Source organism: Gymnogyps californianus, chromosome 5 (genome assembly GCF_018139145.2).
Source record: "Gymnogyps californianus isolate 813 chromosome 5, ASM1813914v2, whole genome shotgun sequence".
Lineage (NCBI taxonomy): Eukaryota > Metazoa > Chordata > Aves > Accipitriformes > Cathartidae > Gymnogyps > Gymnogyps californianus.
This window is the reverse complement of record NC_059475.1, coordinates 60,774,058-60,791,556: the sequence shown is the minus strand read 5'-3', so window position 1 is coordinate 60,791,556 and position 17,499 is coordinate 60,774,058. Positions and strand designations below refer to the sequence as shown.

General features: G+C 40.0%; 1 protein-coding gene across 1 annotated transcript in view; it reads right to left on the bottom strand.

Moving 5' to 3' along the window:
- The window catches only part of KIF26A (kinesin family member 26A), a 103,993-nt gene that overhangs the window by 10,223 nt on the left and 76,271 nt on the right, over positions 1 to 17,499 (bottom strand). The window contains exons 6-11 of the mRNA XM_050897629.1: positions 6,025 to 6,234; positions 3,936 to 4,029; positions 3,195 to 3,457; positions 2,759 to 2,942; positions 2,302 to 2,461; positions 457 to 619 (exon numbers count right to left, since the gene is read on the bottom strand). Of these exons, the coding sequence (XP_050753586.1) occupies positions 457 to 619; positions 2,302 to 2,461; positions 2,759 to 2,942; positions 3,195 to 3,457; positions 3,936 to 4,029; positions 6,025 to 6,234 (1,074 nt within the window). The remainder of the gene's footprint in view (positions 1 to 456; positions 620 to 2,301; positions 2,462 to 2,758; positions 2,943 to 3,194; positions 3,458 to 3,935; positions 4,030 to 6,024; positions 6,235 to 17,499) is intronic.

Genomic DNA, 17,499 nt, shown 5'->3' with positions numbered 1-17,499 from the left:
GCTTTGTATATACTATCACAACTACATCTAGTGGAAAAATGTTAGAGTGTGAATTAAAATAACAAGGTCATGCTACATAGATTTTACTGTATTAGGAGTAATATAACAATCATACCTTTTCAGATCATTTCCATTAAATATTATGCATTGTCTTTCTCCTCAACAGTTTTCTGTTCCTTCCTTACTGGTTTATAATTAATACAAATAGGAGCTTTTGAGATAGTTCCACATATAAGCAAAGAAAGAATACGTGTTTGGAACAAAAAGAAGGGAATTTCAGGATTAAGGACTGGGGGCAGGATGATGGCTCAGTGCCAAGTCATTTGTCAGTTCCTCTCCTGAGCTTTTATGCATTTTGTATTACTCCTTACCACCAAGAAATCCCATGTTCCCCCATCGAGAGGTTAGGAAAACTCATTTTCAAATGAATTAATTTCTGCTTGTTTGTGAACCAACCTTGGATTTCTTCTTTCTCATTCGGTGGATTCGCGATGCGAGCTGAATGGTGGTGAGAGTTTCTGCATAATTGGCTGGGGAGTCAGAAATATGCGCAATCATAGTAGTTCTGCAGTTGATGTTCCCAAGTGATTCCCTCAACAACATTGTCAACTTGTTGTCCCTGTGTAACAAATGAGAACACTAGGATGGTTTAAAGAAATCACAATCTTTTTTTGCAGATTTTTACACCACAAGCTGTGCTTTCACTCTCATAGGATATACGCATGTATGGTACATGTAGATAAGAAATATGCTCCTATTATTTGACCACACTTAAAATGTGTCTAAATGTACATATGCAAAGATACCAATATTTTAATTATTTATCTGCCTGTGTATTTGCAGTATGATAAGTCATTTTATTTGTTACTTAAACAATTGTAAAACAATTGATTGATAACTAGTTTAGCTATCTCAGGTTTAGCTCATATTACCCAAAAAGCTCATGAGTGCTGTATTTTTAGCTAAGCAGACTTAGTACCTGGGTAGCTAAGCTCTGTGAGCTCTATGCAAACAATTTTGACAATAAGAAAAAAATAAGTCAACAGAAATGGTAAGAAATCTCTAAAGAAATATAACAATGTTAGATATCAGAAATATATTATCAATGCCACCCCGACTAATCTAGTTTCCATTCTGCCTGCTGTGCTCTGCTCTGACATAGCAAATGGGAAGCAGAATTTCTTTCTGAAGGCTTTCCCGGTGATGCGAGTCCTCCGCCATGGACAGCAAAGCTGACAAGACAGGTAACATTTTGTCCTCCACTGGTCTCCAAGACATCTCTCCCCACAGCTCCCTGGAGGCTGCTTCCTGTCGCCCCCCTGAGCTGGCCCAACATGTGGGAACTACCATCATGTCTGCTCACTAAACCATGGTAGGTGACAAAGTTGAGGATCTGCCCTTCCCTATTCTAACCCATCCATCCTCTACTCCATCCACAAACCTAGCAACTAGCCTGAGGAGATTATCTTTCTGCCTAATACAGAAAGAAAGAACACCTGTTTGAGATGCAGCACTAGATAAATATGTGAAATGACATGATTGATAACAACAGCACAAAGTTATAATGCATGAAGACAAGCAGCAATTAAATTTAAGGACTGAAGGCCAAGTTCTGGTAAGGGTGTTTACAATGTGGCTGTTGTCTTTAAGCTCGGCTCCCCACAGGTGTGTTTGACATACTATTATTGTCAAGTACACTCCATAAAGGAACACACCTAAATGTTCACTTCTGTTAAACAAATGTGTATCATTCAAAAAGGCATACAGAAATAACAACCTTTGATGACCATACTTGATAAACTCTCTAGTATTTTCTGAAATGTCAATACAATTTGTAATTTGGAAAAAGGAGAGGAAATCCTATGAAATTTTGATGAAATTGTTCACTAACGTCCAGCTGGCTGAGATCAGTCTAAATTCCAAACCCAGGAAACAAAGAGGAGATAGAAGGAAAGAAAACATTTTGGCCATTTTCCCCTCAATCAAACAATCAAACCCTCCCCAACATTTCACCCAACTTAAGTATATACCAATATGCATATACTTTTTGGCCATGTATTAAGAATTTCATGCTACTATGTGACATTTAAAAAGTTGTGTATGTATATATACACGTATAGGCAGGTAGATGAATAGATATATGCATCTGTAATATAGAAGTGATCTTAAAAGAAGACAGACCCCTCTCTGACAGAACTTACTTTAATTTCATCTTAGGTAAAGACTAAATTGTTGATGCAATTCATTGCTAAGGTAACACCAGCCACAAATTTAAGATAATGCAGACAATAATTCACTTACTTATATGGCACGTGCTTAGCACCATTAATTAAGGCCAAAATTACATTGCCCAGGGCAGAGAGAGAGAGACACAGAGAGCCTCCTCCATCTCGGCTCTTGCTTAGCACTTTTTCACAGCTCCCTAGATCAATGAGATGCAAACGGCTGCGTCCTCCAGACACTAAAACAAAAAGGGGAAAAACAGTTGTACATCACGTTCTTGCATGGACTCAAGCCAAACTTGGTATTCAAAATGTATTCAAATGAGGAAAATAACGAATACAGCATGGGATAATGACCAAATTAAATATTAATAGTAAGGAAACCAGATATTAGCCACAGCTACCAAAGTTAAAGGTGACTCGACTGGCTTAAGGGTTCACTTTATTTTTCTTTTTAAGTTTATTGCAAATTATTGTTTAAACTAACCCAAAGCCATGTCATTTAAAAATAAACAATATGGTAAGAAGATTCATACTTCCTCCTTTGCCACTCTTCTCCATGCGATACTGGTATATGTGAAGAGTAAAGAGCATATGTGAATTCCTCCTATCTTCTTCCTCGCATTCAGGTTTGCTGGTACTTCTGGCAGCAATTGCAGCATCAAGGAAAAAGGCAGCTTTCTCTGCTGTCGGGGCCCTTAGCTCACTTTGGTTTTGAAGCTTGAATATAAACAAGAAAATGACTAATTAGCACAGGGGCATTTTTTGTTTATTATTTTTTGCTGAACTGGCTAAATCTCTAGGGCATTAAAAGAAACAAATATGTACACCACGGGAGAAGGGCTTATAAATTAAAAGCAATAAATTTTTTTTACTGTCTTAAAAGTTGTCATAATTGTTGTCAGATAAAAGGAAATAAAAAGCAGAAGAAAGTCAGGCTCAGAAAAATCTATGTTGTGATATCCATTATACCTGGGTTCCACATATTGGATCTTCTCTCAGATAAACCCCGGGAGACTGGCCATCCTGAAGGCTGCCAGTGGCTACTTCAGCTAACAAATCCTTAAGGTTTTCATCTTTGCCACTGATCTCCACAGCAGATACTCTAATAGAGAAACGAGTCCCAGTTTTTTCTTTACGTTCATTGATTAATTTGAAGAGCCAAGAAATTGCACAGGGAATGATACCAAGGCTTTGCGTGGAGTTATCCTTCCCAATCATGGTAAAAGATTTTCCTAGAATGAAAAGACAAACATGAACTTAATTCACCTTTCTTGTACAAGACAGTGTCTCTTCGTATCACCACTGTACGTTACATGCAATGCCATGTGTTGCACAGATAATGGGAAAGAACAGATGCAAAAATGCAAAGTATTTAATTCTTAATCCGTTACTATTTATTCACTTAGTTTTGCAATTTTTGTAACTCAGACCCACAGCAAATTAACGTTAAAAACATCTCTGATCTTTTGATTTTCATCACAATGCACCTATACAAACTTGCTCTTGAATAAGCTAATCTGATGTTACGTTTTACCTTTTCAAATTAAAACTTACAATCCCAGTGTAGAAATAAACCATGATAAGTTTGCAAAGCTAATTAAAAAGAAATTCTAATCTATTCATATACTCCAGGTTTATTGTTCCAGGAGCTGACAGCATGTAATTACCAGACTGACATAGTAATTAACTGTAACGAATTTGGGAGCTCACCAAGCTTGACATGACCAAAGCAAAATATGCAACCATCTGCACCATTCACAACAGACTGGATTACTTCTGCTACTGTTCCAGAGCATACCTCAGCCTGAAAGAAAGATTGGAGACAAATAAGTAAAAGAGCATATACTGCTATGCCTTTTACTGTTCTTCTGTAATGAAATGAATGACTCAATATTTTTGAGGCGCAATATTCTCCCCATTTTTATGGCATCAGTCCTATTATTTTAGTAACTATGCTATCTTAAAAAATAATAAAATATGCTACTACAGCCTAAAATAGTTTTCAATTCTATTAAACCAATTCTTTTGGAATATTGATTCTATGACTAATGTAGCAAACTGAATGCTATCCAACCAGGCTTCCTGCTGGTATAATAGCTTAGCCAAGGCTATTCAGCAATAGTAGCAACTCCACTGAAATTAAGCTACTCAAGAGTGCTCACAGGAATTAGAAAGACATTTAAACTGGAGAAAATGCATTACGATCCCTGAATAAGATTTCATAGTATCATATTTTCCTCTTCCAGGGGAAACATCATCATCAATAAAGAGAACTTGCTAAAATATTTGAGTGTACTAAAACCAGTTTATCCATGTCCGTGAAGGTTTCAAATATACAATAAAATGATCTATTAAGTACAGCAACTGGGGGCAGAGGAGAGGATTGGTGTAAATATGTAACTACAGTGAAATGATAAGGCTCTGTTTGCAGGTGCATGGCAGCAAGCTTGCCTCGAGCAACGACGCCTGCACAGAAGTGGCTGCACTGGCCAACATCACCCAGAAACACCACAAACAGGCCACCCAACAGGCCCACCACAAGGACCTGAAAGAGCCTAGCCCAAACCAGAGGTCAGCAACCTGAAGGACTGGTGCCAAAACCAGCAGAGAAGCAGGCTGTGACGGACCACCTTGCAGCAGGGCTGGCAACACAAGTAAGAAAAAGCCACTTCTAGTTCTGGACTAATGTTGAGATCACTGTTGCATATTTCTGCACAAAGATGCCACTTGAGCTTATGCAGGATCTTAAAAGCAGCTTCCTGATGTGGTTACGATTGCTTTAGGCACTGATGTGTGGGGGAGGTTATTCTCCATCTTTAGTGCTTGGCTAGAACTTGGACCTAATAGATATTTTCATATCTCTAGTTTGGGACCCAAAAAATTAAACAAAATCCTAGGAGAAGATCTGAGGGTGGGATTCTGAACTAGATCTTGTCAGGTTTTCTCAACATTAATATACTATTTTCACCTTGGATGTTTTGTGGTGTATTTTTCACCCTAATTGTTTTCAGCAGTTCAAACTTGGAGTAGTTCTTAATACACTGCTGAATTTCTTCTTCTTTTTAAAGCTGTTCTAGGATTTTTTTTCTGAAACAAAGATTTTTCCCAGAAGCAAATTTCAGGTGTCCATGACTACAATCTCACCGAATATACTGCAGCCCACAATCCTCTCAAATACCAACCATCCTGTCTGTGTATCAGATTTCAGGTCTGGGGCTACTACTGTACAAATACACCCTTTTGCAGGCCAAAAGAAAGGCATGTACCATCATCAGCACAACCATAAAGATAAAATAATCAGTCAAAAACACAGTATAAACAAACTGGAAAAGGTGAGGAAAATAGAAAAGCTCCCTCACTGTTTCGGTATAGCAATCCCACGGGGTTAGCTGTATCTCTTCTCCTAAAAACAGCATTTAATTTAATGGTAAGCACATGTTCATTTCCCATTGAAAGCAGTGGGGAAGGACTTTATTTCAGTGACATCAAATGGGTTAAAACCTAACCGGATGGAAAAGTGAATTTCAAATTGGCTGTGTGTCTTTCTCTAACAAGAGAAAATGCAGGAAGATAATTCAGTTGGCAAATCCATCTCCCCAGCTATTATTCCTTAATTTTACATCTCAACTAAACTGAAGATGTAAGAATTTACCCATTTGTCTATTAATTACCATGTTTTTTCCAGGCATTAAGGCAACTCATTCAAATAAAATTCCCCAGAAACAGAAAGAACTCTTCAGGCAATCAAATGCAGTGGCCATGAGAAGACTCAGGAGGTTTATGCAAGTGACTCCAGTACCTGTGAAGCATCCTGGGGGAAAACCGCATCAAAGGCAAACATCTTTGGGACAGCAACAATGCCTCTTCTGTGACCTGCATTGGAAGGCCCACTTGCCGCTGGATCATAAAACGTGATTTGCTTTTTTCGTGGGTCTACCTTTAGGAAGGACATGGATTCAGATGTTTCATGTGCTCCTTGAGAGGGACAAATCCTTACCATCACTTTCACCTGCAAGAATTCAGAAGAAAGCAACAACTTGAGTTCCCAGCTACAGATAAACACATGCAAAGCATTCCTCCCAAACCCACTCCCCTTCCCATGACACATTCATTTGTAATATTTAGGTGTGTCAGAACAACCGTGGGACAAAACCAGAGCCAGATTTTCCAGCCTGGTCTCCACCCTGGGGTCTTCAGTGAACTAGCTTTTAAAGGTGCACTTTGTCCCTTGAGTTGACTCTGTTCCAGTTTTATCATTTCAATTTATAAATGTCTGATCTGCAGGTATAATCCACTGTAGGTATAATACCATGCCTAAAGAAAAGGAAACTCTAGTCTTCTACCTTTCAAGTACTGAATGTGACTGCAAGCACAAACTGATCCACTCTGAAAATCAGTCTGAATAACGCAAGGCTCAGACAGCTAGTGCATTCAAACTGAACTAAATCTAGAAACTTTCAATTCCTTGTTCACATTCTTCTAATGAAAAGGTGCTTCTCTTATAGCTTTCCCAGGCAGATGCCTTTATGCTGTCATTGCTAGGCTCTTCGGTGGTTAGTTGCAGATTTAATGGGAAAGAAGGGAAGGAAAAAAAAAACATTAAAAGGTTGAAAAGCTTGAAAACAAACCACTCACAAAGTACATTTCTATAGCAGCATTGCAAATGCTGATTTCCTACACATGGCATCTTAAGACAGCATTTTTAGAGAGCTCAGATGTGCTGGCTGTGATTTCCAAAGAAGCTTATGGGAGCCAAGTGACTGGGTCTCACCAAAGTTCAGCAAAGGCTGCACACCTGCTTCTTTTAAGCTTCCTGGAAATCATACTCTTACTTTCAAAAACCGTGAAATACTGCCTTACACCCACTTAGGACCATTAATCCTTATGAAATGCTCCCAGGTCAGAACCAGCATGTTTTATACACCTGGCACTGAAATAAATGACTATTACAGGCACAACTTCAACTCTGCACTGCCCAGCAGATCAAACTTAAGAGAAAAGCAATGCTCAGCCACAGTGACTTTCTATGGCCAGTATGAAATGTTTCGATAACAAGCTGAATAACAGTATTATCTCCTTATCCAACTACCAGACAACTTTCACAGCACCAGTGTTAACCATCTAGTTTCACTGGGTGAAGAGCCTCCATGGCTGCAATATACCACAGCCAGCACAGCTGGAACAATTTACACTCATACTCTCCAAAGCACCCATCAGGAGCTTCATCTTCTGCAATGCAACTAGTGACCCACAAAACACCCACTCCTTTTACAGCACTTGCACCTGATTTGGAAGGGAAGAGCAACCCCTCTGCTGCAAATCTACCAGGTGAACCCTCCAAACACAGAGCACGCAGTCACTCGCTGATGAGTCAGCACTTGGCACTGGTGAGGCTGCACCTTGAATACTGTGTTCAGTTTTGGGCCCCTCACTACAAGAAAGACATTGAGGTGCTGGAGCGTGTCCAAAGCAGGGCAATGAAGCTGGTGAAGGGTCTAGAGCACAAGTTTTATGAGGAGTGGCTGAGGGAACCGGGGTTGTTTAGCCTGGAGAAAAGGAGGCTCAGGGGAGACCTTATCCCTCTCTACAACTACCTGAAAGGAGGTTGTAGCAAGGTGGGTGTCGGTCTCTTTTCCCAAGTAACAAGTGACAGAACAAGAGGAAATGGCCTCAAGTTGCCCCTGGGGAGGTTTAGATCGGATATTGGGAAAAATTTCCTCACTGAAAGGGTTGTCAAGCATTGGAACAGGCTGCCCAGGGAAGTGGTGGAGTCACCATCCCTGGAGGTATTTAAAACATGTAAAGATGTGGCGCTTAGGGACATGGTTTAGTGGTGGACTTGGCAGTGTTAGGTTAATGGTTGGACTCGATGATCTTAAAGGTCCTTTCCAACCTATATGATTCTACGATTCTGTGAGTCAGGCCCACCTCTAGCCCTGAGCTGGATGTTGCATGGGGAAGCTGGGTTGGAAAGCATGCATCTCTGATAAAGAATGATCCTCCTTTTCAGTAACTTTTTGTTGCTAAATTTAACCTTATATCTGCCAGAACAATTTGACTCCTGCTTACTATGTTCCAAGAACATTACGTCATTAAAATGGTGTGCACTTATTACATTGACACGTTCTTTGTGTCTTTACCAAAAAATGCGCTTTGCAGTCAGCACTTCCCCGTCACTCCTGTATCCAGAGAAATAAAGGCAAAGGAAGAACCAAAGATGAAAAACCACTTCAGCAAAGCACAACATGGGAAATGCAGGCAATGAACAGAGACCAGAGCAGGCTGAGCCACCCTCTAGGACTGCCCTTCATATCAGACAAGATGAAAAGGTGACGGCATATGCACCTGCACCCAGTGGGTACAGCGAAAAACAGTGCCCAAGCCAGGATGATCCACAGCAGACGGGTGGGTGCAGCGGTAAGCACCATGCTGAACTGTCCCTGCCTTTATCAACTGGGGAGGGTGGGTAATTTGAAGATTTCATTTAGGTCCTCAACTGTTTCATTTTTCCAGCTCCTCCCTTCTACACGTGCTAAGCTGCACACAAGCATCCCTGCACAATTACTCAAGCATCCTCACAGAAAATATTTTCCACAAAGTGGCTATAAAAGCTTTTCCTCAACATTTTTTCCAAAGAGGTTAAGAAACAACCGACCCCTCCAGTAAACACTGCAGGAGGCTCCACCAAAGGTAGCAACAAATTCTTCCACCTATTGACTCAAGCAATCCCCTGATTTCAACGCTTTCTTTTCTTTCCCCTTTCATAGTGATATGAATATGAAAATACAGTCCCAGAAAATAAGCGAACCTTAGAATAAATGAAACAGCTGCTTCAAAAGCAAAGTGCATCAGAGGTGACACACTCAAGGCTGTTTCCCCATAAAAGCTCCACGAAGCCAGTTTTGTGTATTAGCGTGCTAGCTCAACCTTGACATGCTACCAAGGTGCTCAGAAAAATAACCTCCCTCGGGAAAAAAAAAAACAAAACCTAAATATATATATAAGTACAAATGCCCACTTCAGGGTCACTTGATTAAAATGAATTTTAAAATATATGCTGTTTTCAAAGCACTTCTCTAAACAGTCCTTTCTGTTCTCTCTTCCACCTATTATTAGATTATAGCAGTCAGAGCTTGGATAAGAGGAGAATTGGTTTGCTCCTGACCTAAACAGCAAGTTACCTTCATCAGAGCGTTGCTCCCCCTAACACAAAGATGGCTTCACCCCCAGAAAAACCTTGTGTGTCAAATCAGCTTTTTGAGACCACCTCTCTGAAGCAGAAAGATACTAAAATAGCTTCCCATAATGGATCAGATCCCAAACTTAACAGGCCTGAAGGGTCATCTTCATTTTTACAGTGGAAGTGAGCTTTCAAGACAAATGGGAGGGGGAAGAGAAAAGCAGCTTGAGGGAGTTCCTCTTTTAGTGTTTTGTGTATAAAAGCTGATTTGCAGAGTAGAAAAATGCTGATTTCAAATTTCATTTCTCTGCCCACTAAATCTATCTATAAGAGATGCCTACCAGAAATTGTAGGGTTATAATGTGTCACACTCATTCATGATGCTGAGCCAGACTCTGACTTCACTCAGAAACAAAGCGGAAATGCTCATGAGAGTACCAACAAGCACAAAGATTACTCAAACATATCCCTTTGTAACAGCAAAAACTAAGTGCAGGCAGATCCCGGGTGCATGCACACGCTTCTAAGCACGTAACAGAAACGTCTGGTGTTATACTATTCATTCTTCTTACACTTCTTGCCCTCCTGTGTGTCAGGAACAATCTTAAGCGACAGGTTTATATTCTCAGCTCTGAAGTTCATCCCAGTACTCTTCTGGGATGAGTACTGCAGAAAAAGCAGTGTACTATAGAGCCAGCATGGTTCCTGCCTTAAGGATCAACTTAACTGCATCTTCTCCTGGGTCTCTTTATCTAGTTCTCATACAAAAGGCATGCTCACCTGTAGAGATAGCAACATGCAGTGCAAGAAATCATCCAGACACAAGGGCTTGCATTGAGGAGAGGATTCAAGAAAACACAGGAACCTGTAAATCTTGAAGTAACTTTGGCCTGTAACTAGGGAGCAAAGCAGCAATACCTGCACTGCACCCTAATGCTTTTATTTGCTTGTGAAAATAAATTACTAGAATTAAGTGTAGCAACATTAATTTCAGGCCCACTCAGGATCACACCCTCTGTGGGCAGTTATTCAACAATATAGCCAGCTTTCTGGTGGTCAGTTCCAACTGCAGCGGTACCAGCTACTGGTAACACTTGTACAAAGCAAAGAAACACAAGATAAGGAGTTCAGAGGCAAATGAATGAAGAAATGGAAGAATAAGACAGGTCTGAAAGAATAAGAACAGGTCATGGCAACTGAGGGGGAGGGCAGAAAGAACACAAAAAAGGAAAGACAATACAAATATGGTGATTCCAGAAAAGCCATCTCAGGCTCAGGGCATCTCTGCCCTGACCACTTTTAGACTCCTTAAGGAGAGCTGAGATAGCACATCCATCCTGTGATGGGAGTGACCCATCCTGCTAGAACTGGGGATTTTTAGTAACTCCTTTTTTTTTCCCCCCTTTTGTGTATTTCTTCTTCAATGTCACAGAAAGATGCAGAGTAAGAAAAAGAATTACAAGTGGAAGTTTATCATCATCAAGGATACAAGGATTTGTACATAGACATTCATACAGACATTGAATATTGGATAGAGGCTCCATTTTAATGAGGATGTTGACAGAAAAAGAGGATAGGTTTGTATTCGAGTTCAATTTCTGCAAATAAAAATAAAAGAAACACAAACATCACAATACTTGCACATTATTAACATTTTTCTCAGTGCCTTAAGACAGCCTAAATCATGCAAACCACTGAAGTATCTCATTAATTAACTGACTCTAATCTGGTGGATTTTGTACACTGGGGGTTAACACTTCGCTGCTGAACTTTCCAAATTCATGTTTCTGCAGGAACCAGGAGGTCAGCAGAATTGCTGAAGGAAACCCTATTAAAATCAAAAGTGTTTGGGAAAAGAAGATGGCAAATACATGCTGAATATGCCGTTAAAAGATAAAGAACTTTAAAAATAAATAAATGAGCATATAATCTGGAAAAGCCCTAGAAATGGGTGGCATAAGGTCGGCCCACCCACCCAGCACAACAATGGGTGTATTTTTAACCTTCACTGGCAAGGCTGGGAGAGAGATTCATAGCAATCAAGGAATTTTTTTTTTTTTTTAAAGTTTATCTGTCTGTCAGCCTACAGTGAAAGTCAGGGAAAAGAAAGGCTACAAAAGCAAACATCTGCAAGCTAGAATTCATTTGCTCGAGCTATGTAAGGGCAAACCCAGTGGATGGGGGGGGGGGGGGGGGGAGTTCCCTGCATGGAGGACAATGGCAATGTGGAGGACTCCGGGGCTAAACCCCATACAGTTTTAGAAACATCTGATGAGACCACTAGAGGACCACAGATCCATATAGTACACTCAAATATCAGTAATTTGTTGGAGCCCTGAGCCAAAACTCTAGACCTTGAGATCTTTGACCCTTATGAAAGTCAAATCTAGATGCATATTTAACAATTCTGACCTAAACACTGAAATATCTCAGAAACTGAGGGATGTACATCATGGCTGGTACCAGCCTTTCCTCCTCTTGCAGCCCTCCTCCTCCATTGCTACTGTCTACCCCGTTTCACACCTAAGGGTTACAAGGAGAGATCTTCTGCCCCACTGCCACGTGGCAGTCGTTGTTCCCATGCTGTGACCTTCTCCAGTAGTGCCAGCCGCATGTGCCCCCTTTGTGCAGACTCGTGATTTCCAGACCTCCCCCCACATACTGAACCAGCTGGAGTTGAGCAGAACAGAACAGGAGCGTCACAGCAACCAAAATAATGGTCTAGCTTCAGGACTGCTGAAGATAGTGCAGAACATCAAGCATATGTCAGTGCCAGAAAGCAGGTTTGGAAAAAGTAAAAGACAGACCAAAAAGCCATGAAACCCAAAAGCAACTCTCTGACAGCACGACATGAATGTGAGACTGATGGCCAGAGACAAGCTAGCAGTTTTGTCTAATACAGCCCATGTATTTCGGATATGCTGAATTGAATGGAGCTACAGCAAAGCCACGCGTCAATGAACACAAAACTCCTCCAAGACCAGTGAGGCGTGCGTCGTCCCAGAAGAAATCACGTCGAAGGCTGAATTTGTAGAGAAAAGAGCCAGTGATAACAGAGAGAATGACACAATCCTACACAATTTTAGTCAGAAACAGCCAGGAGACTGAAACAGTCAGGTTCACATTGATTATTACCCCGTAATCAAAAGAGCTGGAAGGGCTATGAACTCTGAGATGAGAGAAAGTGGAAGGATCATGTCACACTTAAAGAACCAGATGATTTGAATTATGTTCCTAAGACTATCACGGACCTCTACTACATGTTTTAGACAACGAATACAAAAAATAAGATATATATCTCAGAAAGTTGGTCATTCATCTTTCAGTGGAGTGAAGGATGCCAAATACTCTACGCTGTTTAATTTGGGGCAGACATGTAGACAGAGAAGACTCCACTAATTCACTAAGTAATGACTAGACTCCATGGCATTTTGAATGCTGAGGAAATTAAGACCCTGACCCAGCCAAGTATGTTAGCACAGGCATAACTGTAACATATGGTACCTCCTTTAAAATCAATGGATGTGCAGTGTTCATGTGTTTATAGTGATGCTTTGTTAGCATTAGATGCTTATATAGTTGTCAAGTTTCAAATTGGACAGAATAAGAAGGAAAAAATAGAAGGAATTAATTAAAAAGCATGCAAAATTTTAAAATACATGTGCTCAAGCCTTTTTTACTAAAATAAACTCTGACTTTATCTGTCTGTATTTTGGGAAAGTGCTGGCACTATACTGGAATCCATTCTAAAAATGCTGGTCATATTCTGCCTTACAGCAGTATCATAATCCCTAAATGAACAAGCAATTTGGTCTTTAGCAATAAATGTCATTATATCAGATTTGAACGGACACTAAATATTCCCTGGAAACACACATCCTTGACAGGCATCATGCAGCCAGGAAGTTAATTTTGTCCAATGTTCACAAAATGGCGTATAACAGCAGGTTAATTAAATAACTATGTTTAGACATCCACCATTCTGAATTAAGATTTCTCAGCAAGAAATTACAAAGAATTCACATTCAGTTGAATAAAGACCATTTTCCAATGAAATCACTTATTTTTCAACTACAGTGTAAATCAAATTACAAAAGTCCTAGTTCAGAGCCAATATTTTTCATGGATTTAATTGTAACTGACAGATATATAACCCTTGCTAAATTGGTTTACTGTGGGTAGTTCTTACAAGCCTTTCATATACTGCCACTACCAATGGATGGCAAATTTATATGCAAAATTGCCATGCTAGCACAGACCATCTAGCTCCCCTGGGAGAACCTTAAAAAAAAAAAAATTCACTTCTGTATTGTACTCTATTGAAGAAGAATCGATTCTCTACTCCCAGAAGAAATGAAGAAAACTATTTCATTTTTAAAGGTGAAAACAAAGTAGAAGAATTTATGTATTTGTATCTAATTTTTCCACATTTTTGTTTAAGCAGTTCAAGGCCTTTTGGCAGGGATGTATGTACCTTGGATGATACAGGACTACATACATCGATAGAAGAGTACTTAGTATGATACATGATTTATATCAGAAATAAGACTCTAGTCATTAGGAAACAAGCAGCAATAAAGATGACAAAATTAAGTACCTATTTGTTATCCGTCATCAAACCATTGTAAGAACCAGTGAATGGGACATACAGCACACTTAAGAAAACCCTGCATGATCAGTAAATCATATTAGCAGTACCTTAGCTATGGCTTGGTAAAGCATAAATGAAAGTAAATGTCTAAAATACATAAATGGAGACCAGTATGTATATACCTGTCCAAGAAACATGTCTGACAATTCAGGTTCTTTTTAAATGCTCCACTTCAATTGTCTCACATAGGAGGATTCTGTCATTCTAACATAAAAAATTGACAGGATCCTTGGAAGAGACAAGCACTTAAAGTTGCTGTTGTAAGTGATGCAGTATTATAAAGAATGAGCTGAATAGAACCCCAGAAAAAACATTTTGCATGAAAAAGGCTTCCTACCATGCTAAAGAAAAATAGCAAATTAGAATGCTACACAGCAGCCACTGTAAAAAGGATGTCTTTTTTAATACCACAATATGATAAATTATCTTAAGTAGCACATTAATGTCAGAAATTGAGCATAATCTAACTTCTTTCCAGTGACAATATTAAATGGCTTTCAGACATCTTTCCTACTATTCTGACATTAAATTTAATAACACCCAGAGAGACCACAAAAATGATTCAGTTACAAGAATCATACTGTACTGGATCATTGCCTTTTAAGTAGGATTCAGCTAAATGATTTGGACTCTGATGTTTTTGGCACATTCAAGAGAAAGGTATGAAATTTGCTACGTAACATTTATCAGCAGTGAGCAAAATTCCTTTCAGTATCCAGTTTGCATTGGTAGTAGGATTTTCCTTTGTGCATGAGAGTTTGATTATTGTTGATTATATGAAACATCAGTCCCAGACAGACCTACAGTTCTAAATTTTTTTTTATTTTTTTTTTTAAAAAAACTTTTCCCTGCTTGGTATTCCTGAATATTGACAAACCCTGCAAGCACCTGTGAGAGTGTAAAACATTTTGCACTCTTAGTAAAGAAAATTAACCAAAAGGCTTAATTAAAGATTTGTATCACAGGACAAGTCCACACACTCCTGCTGAAATTATTACAAGGGGATGTGCTGGTTTTGGCTGGGGTAGAGTTAATTGTCTTCAGAGTAGCTAGTATGGGACTATGTTTTGGATTTGTGCTGGAAACAGTGTTGATAATGCAGGGATGTTTTAGTTACTGCTGAGCAGTGCTTACACAGAGTCAAGGCCTTTTGTGCTCCTCATACCACCCTGCCAGCGAGGAGGCTGGGGGTGCACAAGAAGCTGGGAGGGGACACAGCTGGGACAGCTGACCCCAACTGACCAAAGGGGTATTCCATACCATATGACGTCATGCTCAGCATATAAACCTGGGGGAAGAAGGAGAAAGGGGGGGACGTTCAGAGTTATGGCATTTTGTTTTCCCAAGTAACAGTTACGTGGGATGGAGCCCTGCTTTCCTGGAGATGGCTGAACCCCTGCCTGCCGATGGGAAGTAGTGAATTAATTCCTTGTTTTGCTTTGCTTGTGTGCGTGGCTTTTGCTTTACATATTAAACTGTCTTTATCTCAACCCATGAGTTTTCTCACTTTTACTCTTCCAGTTCTCTCCCCCATCCCATCGGGGGGTGTGAGTGAGCGGCTGTGTGGTGCTTAGTTGCCGGTTGGGGTTAAACCACGACAGGTGAAAAACTGGTATTTGTGAAATGTAAAAGAAATTAATAAGACATTTATTTCCCACCTTCCAAGAGAGTACTTGAAACAATGAGAAATTATAAATAGAAATCGCAAAAGATACATACAGGCCCTCTGCTGTAGTAAGTCTCTAACAACAAAGGTATTCAACCATAAAAGCCATATAGCAATTTCACCACAGCAGAACTGTATGATATGCATGGAGACGATGATGTGAGATTAAGAACAAATTTAGATCTTGGGCTCAAATAATCAATAACTGAGTTCAAGTGCAAGAACCGGCCATCGCGATCTTTTCACATTCCTGCCTCGTCCAGCAGTTCTCACAATGCACAGTTACTGCCTTTGCTATAGTCATGCAGCTTACAAAAAGCAAGCCTCTTCGCCTCCCCACATGTCCATCAAGCTCACAAGTTCAAGACAAGGTCCTACAACCAGTGACAGGACCTGTCCAATTCTAAACACCACAGAAACACCCAAAATAGTCCTGATGCTGCCTATGCTCAATTCACTCAGTTCCTTAGATTCAACTGTCCCTTCACCCAGTTCAGAATAACTCTTATTCATGGGTTTGACTTTGAAACCAATGAAAAGGACTTAATGCACATGGAAGCTCTCCACTGAATCGGTGCTTTGGCCAAAGGGCGTTTCTTTGGCAGCATAAGCCAATAGTCATGGTAGGGCAGCTTTGAAAGTGCATATCAAATAAGGAAGGTAAAATTCCAGGTACGGACGTTAATTTGTTTGGTGAGATCTTTTTTCCAAAGGTTTAGGCTTACTGGGGTCCAGATCTGTACCAGCAGCAAAGGACACACTGTTGCCGCTTCTGCATGCTGGCATCTTAGGATCCAGCCCTTCCCTCACTCAGCCACAGCAATAGCTCCCCTCTGAGAAGCTAAATTAGAGATAAAGATATAGGGCAGGAGGGGAAATCTTTACATTTCTTCAGTTGTTACCATCCTCTATTAAACTTCTTAAAGATATTACCTCAAGGAAGAAGGCCAGTAAAGAAAAAAACATCAATGAGTGACTGTTATTTAAGCATTATGAGCCTGAGGAGGAACATATATTTATATCACACACTGTTAGAGACCCCCTAAAACTAAAGATGCTTAATCTTCTTGCCTCCTGAACAGTCAATAAAGCATGTCTTTAGAAGCTCAGACTCATGATAACAAACCTAATGCTGTAGCTTCCACAATGGCTGGTAAAATGGGTTACAGTCATGCCTGATTTCCTTACAGCTTATTGTTTGTGTATGCATAGTTAGAGCTCCTTTTCTTATGTACCTTACCTTGTGTTAATCAATATGAAAGTCCCTCTGCCTCTTTATTCACCCAGTAACTTCAGTGTCATGACATCTTTTTCCAAGTCTTCACAGTCAGTTTTAGCTTTGGCTGCTCTGAATACGCAGCTTCACCACCTCATCCAAACCATTTAGGAAGACACCGAACAGCATGGACCTCCATATGACATCACTGATAACTTTGCTCCAGTGTGAAATCTGCCCGCTTGTTTCCTACCAGTTACTAAACCACTAGAGAGTACATGACAGCTTAGGGTTTTTCTAATAAACCTAGGTCAGGGGACTTGTTAAAAGCTTTTTCAAAATCCAAATACACTCCATCAACCAGACCAACCCTATTCAAATGCTCGCTGACTCTTCTTCAGAATGCTAACGTGTTCCACCTATAAAAGCTTCATCAAGTGATCCCTACTATATCACATTAATCTCTGCCTGCTAATTTCTGTCTTTATTATTGTTTCAACCACTTTGCCTGCTTGCCCAGTCTGAAAGTCAGCCTTACAACACTATACTTCTAGATTCCCT